This window comes from Poromitra crassiceps, assembly GCF_964638095.1.
Source record: "Poromitra crassiceps genome assembly, chromosome: 18".
Classification (NCBI taxonomy): Eukaryota; Metazoa; Chordata; class Actinopteri; order Beryciformes; family Melamphaidae; genus Poromitra; species Poromitra crassiceps.
In genome coordinates this window covers 18,854,839-18,871,274 of record NC_139636.1, presented here as the reverse complement: position 1 = coordinate 18,871,274, position 16,436 = coordinate 18,854,839, and the positions used below count along the sequence as shown (strand labels likewise).

Sequence of the window (16,436 nt, the reverse complement as noted above, 5' to 3'; positions counted from 1 at the left end):
TTCTTGTTTTCATGATTGTGGGAAGGCAAAATCTTGATCACCATTAACATTCGATTAATTCAATTCATACATTGTTTATTGTTTATTGTTCCTTTGCGTATCTTGAAAACCGCTTATCGACGTCTAACTTCACGGTTGCCGAATTTCGTGCAATTAGACACACACAGTCATAGCGCCACCTACTGGCAACGCAAAAAGTGGTTTATCTCGAGAATCGTTTGGCCAATCGACTTGGCGGGGCCGTTTAGGGGGAACTGAGGGAGTGCACTGCTGAATTTCGTGTAATTCGGACACGGGATAGTCATAGTGCCACCTACTGGCAACACAAAAATCAGACTATCTTGTGAACCATTGGTTTGATCGACTTCAAACTTGGGGAGTGCGCTGCTGGGAACCAGACAGAGTGCAGTGCCTCATTCCATGCAATTTGGACATACGCATAGTCATAGCGCCACCTACTGGCAACCCAAAAAGTGGCTTATCTCAAGAACAGTTCATCCGATCGACTTAAAACTTGGGGAGTGCGCTGGGAACCCAATGGAGTAAAATGCCACATTTTTGTGCAATTTGGGCACGCACATAGTCACAGCTCCACCTACTGGCAACACAAAAGGTGGTTTATCTCGAGAACCGATCGTCCGACTTCAAACTTGGGGGGTGCGCTGCTGGCGACCAAAGAAAGGGACTTGTTGAATTTCGTGCAATTTGACCAATTAAGGGGGTGAAGAGTGGGAGAGCATAATGTGTGAATGGGGGGAGGGAGGGGAACGGGCACTGTACTAGTTCATTTTTAATGACACTGGCCATGACGCCTGTCAATGAAATCCGGCGCATCACCTGATGGACTTCCTGCCGGCAAAGGAATGGAGAGCTCTGCAGGCAACATGTTGTCACTGTCCATTTCAATTCCCTTGGACTGAAGGAAAGCAGTCACCTGTTGCTCCACATAGAACAAGTCCGATGGCTCGTTGAGTTCCCTATCGTTCAGCCTGGTCACCGCCCATGCATATGATCAGGGTTGTATTGTTCCAGCTCTGACACCCAGTTCTCCAACATGACGATATTTTTGTCCTTCTCGATGTTCAGCAGTCTCAGGGCTTTGACTTCCCCCACCAAGTCGTATAGTTTGTTGTTGCAGCTTCACAGCTGTCACCTCCTCCGCCAGAAAGTCGATTGATTTTTTAATATCATCAACTTCCTCCGCAGAAGCTTGGACGTTCCTTTTCGGGGGCATGATGTTTTGTTGCTGTAGCTCCAGCTAGTTAGTTTAACTAAACTAGCCACCGGCTCAGCCGGTTCAGGGGTCATGCAAGTCCGTTTTAGAGATTTCCGAGCTCTGGAAACTGAGTTCTTGGCTCTATTGGCGTCATAAAAAAATCCACATACAGTGACAACAGTCCAGAGTCAACTTGGTTAATCTTCATCTGCATACTGTATACTACTGATATTGTAATTATACAACGCTGGTTGAAAATCTGCAAAAAATTCCCTTAAAACACAACATATAATCAACCCTGTAGTGGCATCACAACAAAAAACAATACCCCCATAATCCTTGAATACAGTATATAGACGTGCATTCCTATAAGTTCCTATCAAGTTCCAACTAACCTTAAAGACCTGGCTCCGAGGAGTCTTGTTCCCGTTGTATCCCATGTCATTCCCGTTGTTAGGCGATGACGGTCCCAGGCGGAAAACATGGCAGAATATACGAACTATTCTGAGCAGACTCTTCATCTGAGCTTCATAGCTGCTGGAGAGGCTGAAGAAGGAAATGAGAAAATGGTTGATCAAGTGTCAAACGTGACTTAGGAGCCGTATCCACAGAAAGCGGTTATTTGAGCTGCCAGCGCCTTTCTGCAATTCATTCTCGATGGTAAAGACACACTAGGAGCGCTCCTCTTTCCAGCTTTTTACTGGGAAAACCGCAAACCGAATCATGGAATCTGGTAAAGAAAATGGAGTCAACTATAAAACATGGAATATTGCAGAATTTTCCATAATTTGGCTGAAATTTATGACCAAATGACCAAAATCAAAAGTGGACCTAATTATTGTAATATCCTAAATGGTTTTACAATTGTAAGATAATAGGGCGAGAGAAATAATTCAGCTGGGTGTTTCGAGAGGGGCGGTCGGTCTTGCGCGGGACCCTTACGCCACCTCACAACTTGGTTTTCACTTTGAGAAACATGTCGAAGAGGCCAAGTGATAAAAAAAAGATATCTATCCTAACCCCTAAATTAAAATTAAAATTAATAAAAAAGCAAAAGGAAAAAGAAAATGGAAAAAAGAAAATGGAATTTGGAAAAAAAGAGCTCCAGGGAGTGCTTTTTCCCCACCAAAAAACAAAAACAAAAAACAAGGCTGACAAACACTAATATTGGCCATATGTGGACACACGCCCATATAAACTGTATGACAGAGGCAGTTACAGAGCTGTGAATCAAGCATATCTACCTGAGCAGCTTGTGTCCATTGGTGGTCGCCACTTCAGCCAGGCTGGTGAGGATCCTCTGGTAATGACTATCGCTCTGCTGAGAAACATGCTCTAGAACCTGCCGGAGCTGCGCACACACGCGCACATGCACACACACACACACGTTTGTAGGAGGGATGCACCATATTGGATTTTTTTAGACAATATCTTTGTAGTGAAATTATCACATTATGTCATTATCATGATTGCCCACTGGCAGATGCAGACATACATACAATGCTTTTCAAATGGGCACATTCAGTGGGCAAAGTAAGAAAATACTTAAATTTAGTCAAGCATTGATGTTTGGGCATAATTATTCTCGCTTGCCAGACTACAAGTATCTCCGTTTCGCGCTGTACCAGTGCAGGAGAGAGTGCGGCTCATCTTACTCTCACTCTGGTATAGAAGGGAAAAAAGGCTCCGTTATCTTTACAACCACCCAAAGTACCAAGCAGGCCTGCTTTATTGCACAATTCAAATCTTCGTCAATACTTGGCATTTTCAAAGTGCAGGTTGCCATCTAGTGTCGTTGTTTCAAAGCGGAGGCATTTGAGAGCGGACACGCAGCGAGCGGAAAGGGATTTCCCTTCGCTCCGACTGAAATGGTCGGAGCGATCCCCTACCTGTAAATCGTTTTAGGTTAGAAAAGTTTTCAGGAATATGCAATGTATGTAATCTTATATCTGAATCAAGCCCTAATCCTCTATGTAATCTTATATGTGAATCAAGCCCTAATCCTATCAATCATCACCCCTTAGAAGTGAGGAGCGGCAAATTGACCTTACTTTGGGGACAATCTTCCTCATCTTTCTATCCTTGTGAGGACATTTTATCCTCATTAGGACAGGCGTACAGGAACACACACAGCCATAATTTTAAGTGAATGAGCATGGCTTCAAAACACTGAACAGGAAGTGTATGAGCATGGCTTCTAAACCCTGAACAGGAAGTGAAACAGACTAAATGATCATACCATACTCTCTTTGAGGTCATCATTCTGTGTCATCTGGATGAGAGTCTGGAACAGTCTCCCATGGTGCTGGATGAGAATCTCGCATGTCTCACCGTACCCACCCTGACACAAACAAGATGGATATTAATGACATCACCGTATCCACCCTGACACAAACAGGAGCAATATTAATCACTGACCCACCGTCCACCCACATCCCCCCAGCCACTCCCTCTACCCTTTCTACGACCTTCCTATTCCGAGCTATGATTCCTTTTCCCTAGCCCCACCCCTTTCCTTGACCTGAATCCTCTAAAGTTTTATTGGGTTCTTTCATGGCCCACGCCACCAAGTTTCATGAAAATCGACCCAATAATTTTTCTGTAATCTTGCTAAGTAACAAACAGACAAACAAATAAATGGACAAACGGCACAAAAAACATAACGTCCTTGGCAGAGGTACACAGTAACAAGACAGATGAAAAAGGGCAAAGTACATGAAAACTGAAAAGACAGTCAAACTGAATGGCCATGGAGTAATGCTCACTTGCACACAGAGATCCAGAGGAGTGACTCCGTTCTTGTCAGCGAGGTACTTGGCACTTGGCACACGAGAAAGCAGGATCTGTGCCGTGTCTCTTTGGCCGTGACTGCAGAATGACACGTTTCAACACTGTGGTCACTATAAAGTCAAGGTTTATTTATTTTATTTATTTGTTTATTTGACAGGGACAATACATTATGCATTGCTACATCTATATGATAATTCGACAACTGTCTGTATGTATGTATGTACACTGATGTACATGAAGATAAATGTTACAACAGTTTAAACTGTATTTTCACGAAACCTTTCACGAGAGCATTGTGCCTGTTGGGTCCCATAAGTAACGTTAGCCGTCCATGGTGCTTGCAGGTCGGTGTCATCAGATCAGTTCGGTGTAATCAGTCATCATCGGTAACATTACATTTAACGTGCAAAAACAGGAAAAATGGCCTACCTCCATGCTAACTAAAGGCCTAAACATGGTCGTCCATCAGAGCCTCGCCCCGCCCTCCCCATAGGACGGCGCGTGGAGCGCCATCCTACGGGGAGGGGGCGCCGTCGGCTGACGGGGGCTGCTCGAAAATGTGACTTCACGGCGACGATACGTGCGTGACGTCAGCTGCACGAGAGTTGTGACTGGCCGTTGCCTTGGCTCATCGTCGTAAAGTCACCTTTCAAAGCATGACGTTAGATTATAACGAACTAGTTGTGTGGCTTAGCCTTCCCAAATGTTGAGGGTCGTTTTTTAGAATTTAATACATAGAATTGGGAACATTACATTCAATTTCATTCAGACTGCCTTGCACACAATCTCCGCCATTTTCACACGGAGCTTCCACAGGAGGAGGGAGGGCGTAGTGGCGTCCGAGCATGTAGGGCTCGCTGGCGCCGCCAGACGTTCATCCTCAGTCAGATATCTGCAGTTCTTCTACTTTCTTTTGAATGGCGAATTGAACAGTCAATGATTGCAATTTGCACCCAACATCTGCAGTTTGTTAGTGTTTGTTAGCCGTTAGCCTCAGGCTGCTTTGTTCAGCGCTGTGCTACTACGCCATATCCCTCCCAGGCGGTGATAGACAAGTGGTTCGTCCAATCACCTGCCAAGTAGTTATTTTTTACGTGACATTGAGTCTGCTCAGGCCGTTCCCAGATGGACGAGTTTTGTGAAAACAAAACCACCCATCTGGCAGTGTCAGGGTTGGGACTTCTAGCCATAGCTAATTTGCAGTCCTTGTCCCTGTTAGGCTTTTAGACGATAGATACATCCATACAGCACATAGTAAAACACTCTAATACTAAGCTTTAATGCACACAGCTACAGTACCATAAAAACACACAGGGCTAGTAAAAGCACAGAGTACAGTACATATCACCAACATTCCGGTGACATCACTAAATGACTATGTTTTGCATCACCTGCAGGCAAAGTAGAGAGGCGTAGCTCCAGAGCAGTTTGGTCGGTTTATGTCAGCTCCACTGTCCAGAAGACACAACACCGTCTGACCCAGTAAAAACACAACAAACACAAACTAAACTCACATACAAATATGTATATAAAATTCATTTTGCAAAATGGGGGGGGGGGGGGGTGGGGCATTCCCCCTGATGTGCTTCACATTGGGGGGATTTATACACTTTGGGGGGAGAGGATACGAGTGTGGTGGGTTCATCATAGGTCCGGTGACCACCAGGGGTGTTTGAGGGGCTTCGACGGGGTGCCCAACAAATTAATGGATTGTTAAACGTCACCATTATTTAATTTACAAGAAGCAACAATTAGAGAATGTAGAAGAATGGCTATTTTGATTATAGTTTCACAGTTAGCATGGAGCCTACTATCACTCAACATAGTGTATGCTGAAGTGTTAGCATAAAGCCTACTATCACTCAGCATAGTGTATGCTAAAGTGTAAGCATGGAGCCTATCATCAGTCAACATAGCGTATGCTAAAGTGTTAGCATGGCACCTACTATCACTCGACAGTGTATGCTAAAGTATTATCATGGAGCCTACTATCACCAACATAGTGTATGCTAAAGTGTTATCATGGAGCCTACTATCACCAACATAGTGTATGCTAAAGTGTTATCATGGAGCCTACTATCACCAACATAGTGTATGCTAAAGTGTTATCATGGAGCCTACTATCACCAACATAGTGTATGCTAAAGTGTTATCATGGAGCCTACTATCACCAACATAGTGTATGCTAAAGTGTTATCATGGAACCTACTATCACCAACATAGTGTATGCTAAAGTGTTATCATGGAGCCTACTATCACCAACATAGTGTATGCTAAAGTGTTATCATGGAGCCTACTATCACCAACATAGTGTATGCTAAAGTGTAAGCATGGAGCCTACTATCACCAACATAGTGTATGCTAAAGTGTAAGCATGGAGCCTATCATCAGTCAACATAGCGTATGCTAAAGTGTTATCATGGAGCCTACTATCACCAACATAGTGTATGCTAAAGTGTTATCATGGAACCTACTATCACCAACATGGATGCTAAAGTGTTATCATGGAGCCTACTATCACCAACATAGTGTATGCTAAAGTGTTATCATGGAGCCTACTATCACCAACATAGTGTATGCTAAAGTGTTATCATGGAGCCTACTATCACCAACATAGTGTATGCTAAAGTGTTATCATGGAACCTACTATCACCAACATGGATGCTAAAGTGTTATCATGGCGCCTACTATCACCAACATAGTGTATGCTAAAGTGTTATCATGGAGCCTACTATCACTCAGCATAGTGTATGCTAAAGTGTAAGCATGGAGCCTATCATCAGTCAACATAGCGTATGCTAAAGTGTTAGCATGGCACCCTACTATCACTCGACAGTGTATGCTAAAGTGTTAGCATGGCACCCTACTATCACTCGACAGTGTATGCTAAAGTGTTAGCATGGAGCCTACTATCACCAACATAGTGTCTGCTAAAGTGTTATCATGGAGCCTACTATCACCAACATAGTGTATGCTAAAGTGTTATCATGGAGCCTACTATCACCAACATGTATGCTAAAGTGTTAGCATGGAGCCTATCATCACTCAACATAGCATAATAAAGTGTTAGCATGAAGCCTACCATCACTCAACATAGTGTATGTGTTTGCGAATGTGTCTAGAAGTTGATCATGGCCAGCTATATGCAAAGCTAAAAAAGTTTAAGATTAAAGTATATATATATTTTTAATTTGTCATTTTCAAGCAGCTTACAGTCTTGTGTCCGTTCTGACAGGCTACATGTAAAGCAGTTTGGCCCATGGCGTCCTCCACATCCACATTGGTCACATGCTGGACCAGGTCATGGAGGAGCTCAGTCCGGCCGTTCACTGCCAACCAATGAATCTAGAGCAGAGTAAACCGTTTAATCTACACATCAGCAGAGATGGAAAGTAATTAAGTACAAATACCTTGTCACTCTACTTAACTAGGATTTTCATGTATCTTAACTTTACTGAGTATTTATTTTTCAGACAACTTTTTACTTTTACTCCCTACATTTTAACACAAATATATGTACTTTCTACTCCTTACATTTTCAAAACAGGCTTTAGCTTTAATGCACCACAGACAAAACGACGTAACGTTGTCTGTCTCTGGTCTTGCACTCTTGCCGCTTTCACGCATTATGATTGTGCACCTTTTTGTGTGTGGAAAAACCATGTCACACAAATTATTAATCAAAGTATAGTCTATATACATCTTAAAACATGTTTGGAGGGAATCTTTTAAGTTCAAATTCAAATTATATTACGGTAATATGTTTCAGTTAGTTGCACAGAAACAGCCGGTAGAAAAGTTTTTTTCTTTTATACTTTATTACATTTCAGAGACTGGACTTTTCTAACTTTTACTTGAGTAAAAATGTTGAATCAGTAGTTCAATAGTCATCTTTTTTTATACAAGTAACTGTACTTCTACTTAAGTAAAGAATATGTGTGTACTTTTCCCATCTTTGCACATCAGAAAAGTCAAGTAGATCAAAAATCTATTAAATGATTAGTAATGACTATGGCCATATTAGACATTCAATATGCCATTAACCACAGCCAGAGGATTATGGGCTACTCACAGCAGTCAGTCCCTCGTTGTTGCAGATGTTGACATCAGCGTTATATTCCAGTAGTCTGCCCATACACTTCTTTTGTCTGTGGTGAATAATGAAGGAAAGTCGATGAGAAAAATGTCTATGGAAATTCCCATACACACGGCATCATCTCTGCATTTCATTTTTTATCCCTGCCTTTTTAGCTGTAGCCTACGACTTTTTTCAAGACACATCATCCACAAAGTGACACATTGCATATATACAGATGTTATTCATCTTAATTGGCCATCTTACTGCCAATTTGGCCAAAGTAGCAAATAATTTCAGATTAATGGAGTTTATTTATCGGTGAAGGTAAAATACAATGATGTTATCATGAGTACCGGTATGTGTTCAAATGAAACCTTGTAAAACTTAGATTTTAGCAAGGAAATTGAATAAGCTTGAATAAATACAGTTGTTTGGGGGCGGGGAATGTTGTTTTCACAGCAATATAAAATATTAAGGGAATCATGCCCAGTTAATGTGAGATTGCTGAGAGCAAGCAAAAACTCATAATTTTGCTCTTAAAGTGCACCAAATTGGTGCATTTTACTTTAAAATATACAAAATGTTCAACCGCCCCCCCCAGAGGGTCTGAGGTCCAACCACCACAATCTCTCCAAATCCTGTGGGAAAAACTCCAAAAAAGTTTGTTTTGCATTCAAGTGTCACTTTATTAAATATTTTTAATGACCAGATATTGATAATTCACTCCGACCGTCGTCGTACTACACGTGCACGACCAAGGTAGAACGAAACCCTTTGCCACCGCTGCTGGAAGAAATCCTATAGGAAACACTGCTTGTACCCGTTCCTGGCGGCTAGGTGGAGAGGGGTGCAGCCTGAGATATCCTGGTAGTTGGGGTTGGCTCCTTTCTTCAGCAGCAGAACCAGGCATTCCACTGACCCACAGCTATGTATAGACAAAATGCAGCAGTTACTTGCAATACAGAACCCACTGAAAAGACTACTGTCCCACATACACAAAATAATCTGCGCAATTCTGGGAACTATGTTTAAAGCCACACACACACACACACACACACACACGCACGCACAGTGTGGGCAGGTTGGACCACAACATACATGACAAGTGTCTTAGGAAAGGGTTTAGGGTTAGGCTCCCGGGTGTCTTAGGTAAGGGTTAGGGTCAGGCTCCCGGGTGTCTTAGGAAAGGGTTAGGGTTAGGTCCCCAGGTGTCTTAGGAAAGGGTTAGGGTTAGGCTCCCGGGTGTCTTAGGAAAGGGTTAGGGTTAGGCTTCCCAGTGTCTTAGGAAAGGGTTAGGCTCCCGGGTGACTTAGGAAAGGGAAACAGGTTTTTGTGTGACCAAATGTAGGGAAAGATAGTTTTCACCACTGTCACTGTGAAAGGTGTCAAGTTGCAGGTGTTATATGATGGGAGGGGCAGAGGAGTGGTTGTTCAAACAGCTGTGATGGTGTTATTGGTTGGAATGTTATGTACAGGTACTAAAAATATTACCATTTCCAGGACATAAAAGTTGTGGGATTTTTACAGAAAATACAATTTTGCTAATTTTATGTGAAATAGGTGCAGGTTAGGGATTGTATGATTAAACATTTTTCAAGTTTTCAAGCGGACATGTTGGAGCCGAGTGTTACACTTGTCAAAGAGCATAGCCTGATCAAAGAGAAGACCAAGCAGCAATGCTATCAGCAGCAACAATCAGTACTTTTATTTTGTCAGCATTTAGCTGAAGAAAGTTACTGGCCATCCAGTCCTTAATTGCAGACAAACAATCATGCAATACATGAAAATAGATTTAAATTGTATTTGTTTCTTGTATACCGTATCTCCTCTTCCTTAACCATCATCTCCCCCTGGCTCTGCAGCCCCCGTATTTCCTCCACAGCTCCTTGGGCATTTCAGGTCTCGCACCACGGGCCACACCACACTGTCAGAGGATCAGCTGATCCCTGTAGTAAACTAGAACGACCGCACCGCAGATTTATGCCTCCGCCATTAGTTCATTCTTGAGTCCAAATCGCCATTTAAGGCAAATTGGAAGAAATTCCGTCAAGGTGCTCCTGAGATGTTGTGTTACAGAGCTTGGAAATTGGGTGTGTGGGGTCACAGTGACCTTGAACTTTGACCTTTAACCATCAAAATCTAATCAGTTCATCCTTGAGTCCAAGTCGATGTTTGAGGCAAATTTGATTGTTATAGAATGGAATTTACCACTCCTCATCCGCAATATGATAATTATAACAGCTTATATAAACCAAATGAATTGAAACCAAGAGCCAGAAAGATGTCTTATAAAAGTATATTTAAAACCACAACATTCTCCTATAAACTGCATTATAGGAGTGACTGAATCTCAATGTACCATCTGATCAATGTACAGAGTCCAAATATTCAGTGATGACTGACAGTTTGACATATGCTTTATAGGCAAAGGAAGGCAGAGAGAAACAGAGAGAGAGGAGGGGAGAGGAATGTGTGAATAGTTTGGAGTGTGCGTCGTGCAGTCTGACTGGAGACTGTTATCAGCAAGCGTTCCTGTCTCATGGCCATTGTCATGCTGAGTTTCTGAAGGCCAGAGCAAAGGGAAGAAATCTCCTCCTATGCGTCTGCCTGTCCAAATATGCATTTGTGAGATGTCTTATGACTAATAACTCATAGCATTAATTATGTGTATGCAATTATAGCTTATAACAGCTTATTGATTAGGAAATGCCAATGGAACTTAAATTTTCTACAACATTGATGAAACTCCGTCAAGGCATTCCTGAGATATTGCGTTAACAAGCTTGAAAATGGCATTCGAGAGGTCACAGTGGCCTTGACCTTTGACCACCAAAATCTAATCAGTTTATGCTTGAGTCCAAGTCGATGTTTGAGGCAAATTTAATTAAATTCCATCAAGGCATTCCTGAGATATCATGTTAACAAGCTTGAAAATGGCGTTCGAGAGGTCACAGTGACCTTGACCTTTGACCACCAAAATCTACTCAGATCCTCCTTGAGTCTAAGTCGATGTTTGAGGCAAATTCGGCCTGGCTATCGCCGGCGGAGGCATAACAATGGGGCCACGCTCGCACCAATAAAAGTACTCTGATAGCGAGAAAAACAACAAAGAACGTGTGAAGCCACATAGTTCTAAGTTAAAGCTTAGGTTACTACTTTGATTAACAATACATCTAGAAAGAAAAAGTAAATAAATAGGCCTATACAAAAGAGTGAAAAAGACACAAGAAGAGAAGAGCGGCTCTGGCAGGCTGCTGTCCGGGGTGGCACCAGTTTCAAACCACGTACCGACTAGTCGACATCTCCCAGTAGGTGTCGACTTGTGCTAGGTAATGTCGTTGTCGACATGTCGATTCATCGACTTGTCTATGCAACCCCTAGTGCATGTTAACTTATGACATTTTTTCATTTCATTTTTCATTTATTTTTTCTTTATTTTTTTTTATCTTTCAGACGGTGATTAAAAATTATTTATAGGGGGTTAGGGAATTAAGTGATTAATAAGAATAGACTGAACAATATCTTACTTGGCAGCAATGTGTAGCAGACTTCTCTTTACACGTCCAAAGGCATAGTTCACATCAAACTTGGAGTTCATCAGCAATTCTGACACCGACCTTAGAATGGCAGAAATAAATGATTTCTTCATGAAGCTACAAACTCAACACATCAAATAAAATCAAACTTAACTTAAAAGCACTGTTTCCAAAAGACTAACAACATGACACTATCCACGAGTTTTAAATGCTGTCTTTCTTACCTGTGCTGGTCAGCCATCACCATTGGCATAAGTGTGTATACTGCAGTCTCATTGTCTGTGGTGGGAGAAAAAATACAGTAAAATATAGATGCTAGCAACAACCAACAGGTTACCACAGCAGGGTAAGGCAAGGGATTGTGAGTCTTTGTTATTACCACAGCACAAAGTTCACAACACAAGTTCAAATGGCTGCATTTTCTTCCAATCTAAACCAACATGTGGCTTGGAAGATCTCTTAATAAATAAAAAATCTGACCAACCTGTAGAATTTCAAGTGGATTGAGTACTGTGTCAATTTAGAGTCAGCAGCTGAGCTTTTGGTGCAAAAAAAACAAAATCATAACACTGATCCGTCAGAAACAGAATTATTGACTGTCTGTCTGTTGGGCTGTTATGGTCGGAACATCAACATTCTGGCTGTGGCAGAAGAGACCCTTGGACGGTGATGAATCCATCAGTCCAGAAAAAGTTCAACTTGTTTGGGTTCGGTATGCACAACGTCCTGCTGGTGAAACTCCTCGCTGTCAGGTAAAAAGAAGCTGCTGGTGACTGCACATGTATCGGCGGAAGCATGTGCTACATAGGGGGTAAGTGGGCTCTGTGTCTCCGTTTAAATTTTTGTCCCACTGATGATGTCACAATGTCAGCACCAGTGGCTCCTGCATTACATTACTGGCTTTCCTTGGGAAGCTAAGCAGGTCTGGCCTAGGATACTCCTTGGATGGGAGACTGGTGCTGGAAGTGGTGTTGGAGGACCAGCAGGAGGTGCTCTTGCCCTCTGGTCCGATGAATAATCTGGTCTGATGAATAATCTCCCCAATGCCCCAGGCCAGAGACAGGGCTGTCCTCTGAGTGAGCACCATCTTTCGGATGAGACGTTAAACCGAGGTCCTGACTCTCTGTGGTCATTACAGATCTCATCGGCACTCTTCGCAAGAGTAGGGGTGTGCCCTGGCTAAACACACAGCACAGGCCTTCCTTCAATCATGTCAGCTAATCATCCCTCATTACTTAATTGGCAATTTAGCACATTCAGTCCTCAACTCTCCACAGTGACAGCTGATGCATGGTGAGCCTTCTGGCGCAACTGGCTGCCATGCATCACCCAGGTGGGTGCTACACATCGGTGGTGGATGAGTTGAGTTCCCTCCCCCTCCCTACCTCCCTCCCTCCCTACACCCACCCCCCCCCTGATATGTGAAGCGCTTTGAGTGTCTTGAAAGGTGCTGCATCATTTTCTATCCTGCCTGTTCCTCTTCTTGAAGGTGTTGTTTCTGGCAATGATGACTCCTCCACACACTGCACTTGATATCTGTGTGTGTGTGTGTGTGTGTGTGTGTGTGTGTGTGTGTGTGTGTGTGTGTGTGTGTGTGTGTGTGTGTGTGTGTGTGTGTGTGTGTGTGTGTTGTGTGATGCCAATTTTAGATGTCGACTTTTGATCACATCTTTTTAACATGTACGTTTATTTTATTATTTATCTATTTTACTGTGAGCTATGCATTTAAGACTAATTAAAATTATGGGGGGGGGGCGATACCGCAGAAAATCTCCGTCTTTTTCACAGCCCAATGTTGGCAGGTATGAGCACCGCTGTGTGAGTAATGACACCAGGAATGACACAGAGGCCGAGGCAGCGAAAGATAACATTATTAGCCGAGCTCACTGGACTAACGTTAGCATGTTAGCATAGCAATAGCATTGTTATGCTGTTGACAAATGCATTCTGCTGTGACGTTACTACTACTGTGCATTACCTTCCGGGAGTTCCACGGTCCTGGCCCGGCGCAGGGAGCGGGTGAGGCGGCTGAGGTGTACGTTGAGCTGCTCCATGGCCCGTTCCATCATCCAGCAGATCTACCAGGACCTGTCGGCTTCTCTGTCCGGCTTAGGGGTCTTGTTCCTGGGGCAAGTCCATCCGTGCTGCCTGGGCGAACGAGCCGTTTGTTCTCAACATACACACTGATTTACAGCGCTCATTTCCCTGTCTGTCACCCTGTTGTAAAGAAGTTCCCCCTTCTTCCTGTTTTCCTGACGTTTCTTGACGTTCGCACGTTATGCCTTGTGGGTAATGTAGTTTTTAAATAGCGTGTGGTACACAACTGAAAAATACTAGCTATTTTATTCTATTATTATTAGGCTACCTCTGTCAACTCACTGTCCTTGGTTGTTTTAGCTTGTATGCATAGCCTTCCCCCCCCTTCCGTGCATTGAAAGCAATGTATACCAGAGTCAAATTCCTTGTATGTCTACATACCTGGCCAATAAATTTGATTCTGAAAAATGCAACTGTTTCAGGTACCCAATGACTGCCACAGTGACAGTATCAATATATTAGAATTAGATCATCATCATGCTGATTGACTGACTGGTTGACTGATTTTTCTTCAACTGTGAATACTAATCTCTGTGTGTGGACTGATGGTTTATTGGAGATAAACTCAACAGCAGGGATTCCAATGAACCAAACATACAGTACATATATAGAGCCTCAGGGGGGCACTCTAGACCTAAAAACACTAGAATGCCAAATGGTGTTCTGGCAAAAAAATCCAACACTGCAGTCCAATAGATGGTCTCTCACGTTTATTGAATGCAAGGCAACATTGAAGTCACAATAAAAACGGATCCCACACATTTTACACAAGTCAAACAGTGAACAGCAGTACAACTCCAAGTGCTTATTAAATAGACAAAGCGCACCTGCTTGTATCTCAACCCATATTAAAAAAAGAATACGTTGTTAAATCTGAGAATTGCTCCAATGAAATCAGAAAGAAAATCCTCAATAACAAAATGTATGTTGTGTGCTGTGTAACACTAAGTTTGTGGCAAGATAAAAAATAATAATGATAATAATAAAGCGTTACCTACGTAATCAAAAAATATATTAGAAAAGTAGCCTATTGCCTTCAACACATGATCACAAAAAAGAGAAGAAACTGACCGTTCTGTTTTCCAGGAACAGATAAAACCTTTATCTCAAGTCATTTTCCCCATGGAGCTGGCAATCTTCTGACCTGGAGATGGAAAGTCAGCACACTCACTCACTCACTCACTCAATCAATCAGTTAGTCAGTCAGTCAGTCATGGACATTTAGTGAGGATAGGGAATACAGTAAGGGGCAGGGCCAAGGTCATAGAGCAGGGGTCTTCAGCCCAAGGACCCCTTGGTTGATAGAGAAACAGAGCAGGGACCCCTGCGATTAAAAATGAAAGTAAATTGTGTTACATTTTAAGCATGGCTGTCATGGGGAGGCCCGCATGACCTCTAGCCTACATGAAAAATATTACCTGATTTAACTTCATGTCTGTTATAGATTTAGTCATGGCATCAATGTTGATTGAGGGTGACTGTTTGTTTCCCTGCTGCACCTGGCAGTCTCCTCATTGGGGCCAGGTGTGTTGAGTGGAGAGGATTCAAACTTATAAATATAAATCTATTGAGTGTATTAGGATGATCGGGAAATTGCAATATGGGATTGGATCCAGTGATGCCAATGTACCAATGATTGTTGACAATGAGTTTTGGCCTGTCAGAGGACCCCCCCTGTCACAGCTTCAGCAAATAGATACCTGTGATGCTTGTCAAAGTGGATATACATTGTATGATCATATTCAGCCAGACAATGACATGGAGATTTACAATGGTGAGACACAAAAGGGGGGGGCCTGCACCCCCCCCCCCCATTAACTCCGCCCATGGTGGGTAGGGGGAGTGGCTAGGGGTATATGGGTGGTGGTGGGGCAAGGAAGGGGGTGGGCTAGGGAAAAGGGGTCATACCTCGGGGTAGAAATCCTGCATGAAATCAGCCATGCCCATCATTGGGGAAAACACTGCGCCACTCCCTATTCACCTCCATACACCAGGGTCAGTTTCCTTGCATTAAACATGGATAAAAGCTGTTGTCACATTTTTGTTTGTACTCCCAAGCAAAACAAGGAAGATGTTGAGAAGAAAAATGTGGATCTAATGTTAGGCTGTAAGGAGAGAGGGCTGACCTTTCTTTAATACATCCATGGGCTGACAGTGACTCATGGGGGGGGGACTTTGGGACTCCGAGAGTAAACACTTATTGAATATGGCGAGTATTTTGCCAGTAAGCTACCAGTAATTATCTATATTCTTGTAAAATAACCTGTATGTTTAAAAGTTACCATGCTGTCCTAACATAGGTTGTGTTCAGCTAAAATTACTGAGCCAGTTCCTCTCTATAAAAAACAGATGAGGGGTTTTCATGTGGGGGTCTCAGGAAATCTTGCTCTGTATTGACAGTTTTCATTGAATTGTGTGAGGCTGTGGTTTACATTGATTTTACAACAGCTAAGAGGTGTAAAATCACTGAAAACCATGGCCTCTTGGGGCTCATTGCTTAATTTGAAACCTAGCTTATTTCCAGTCAGCTGGGTTGTTTTCAGGTGACGTCCCGTCAAGATGGCGACCGGGGCGAGACCATTGACCATTGGCTTGTTTGCAAACCCTGTGATCATGCTGGGGGAAACCAGCAGCAGCTACATAGGAAAGCACGAGCAAAATCTGACAATTTGCTGGAAAAATCGCTTCTTTTCATTGTATTTGGATCATATCCTATATG

At 42.8% G+C, this 16,436-nt stretch overlaps 1 protein-coding gene across 2 annotated transcripts in view; it reads right to left on the bottom strand.

Moving 5' to 3' along the window:
- The window catches only part of hace1 (HECT domain and ankyrin repeat containing E3 ubiquitin protein ligase 1), a 33,556-nt gene extending 19,735 nt beyond the window's left edge, over window positions 1-13,821 (bottom strand). For both annotated transcript variants that reach the window (XM_083654932.1, XM_083654933.1), the window contains exons 1-11: window positions 13,599-13,821; window positions 11,845-11,899; window positions 11,612-11,701; window positions 8,905-9,009; window positions 8,079-8,154; window positions 7,220-7,351; window positions 5,398-5,480; window positions 3,982-4,084; window positions 3,456-3,557; window positions 2,461-2,567; window positions 1,612-1,762 (exon numbers count right to left, since the gene is read on the bottom strand). In XM_083654932.1, coding sequence (XP_083511058.1) covers window positions 1,612-1,762; window positions 2,461-2,567; window positions 3,456-3,557; window positions 3,982-4,084; window positions 5,398-5,480; window positions 7,220-7,351; window positions 8,079-8,154; window positions 8,905-9,009; window positions 11,612-11,701; window positions 11,845-11,899; window positions 13,599-13,689 — 1,095 coding nt within the window. In that variant the 5' untranslated portion in view covers window positions 13,690-13,821. The remainder of the gene's footprint in view (window positions 1-1,611; window positions 1,763-2,460; window positions 2,568-3,455; window positions 3,558-3,981; window positions 4,085-5,397; window positions 5,481-7,219; window positions 7,352-8,078; window positions 8,155-8,904; window positions 9,010-11,611; window positions 11,702-11,844; window positions 11,900-13,598) is intronic.
- Window positions 13,822-16,436: the final 2,615 nt, after the last annotated feature.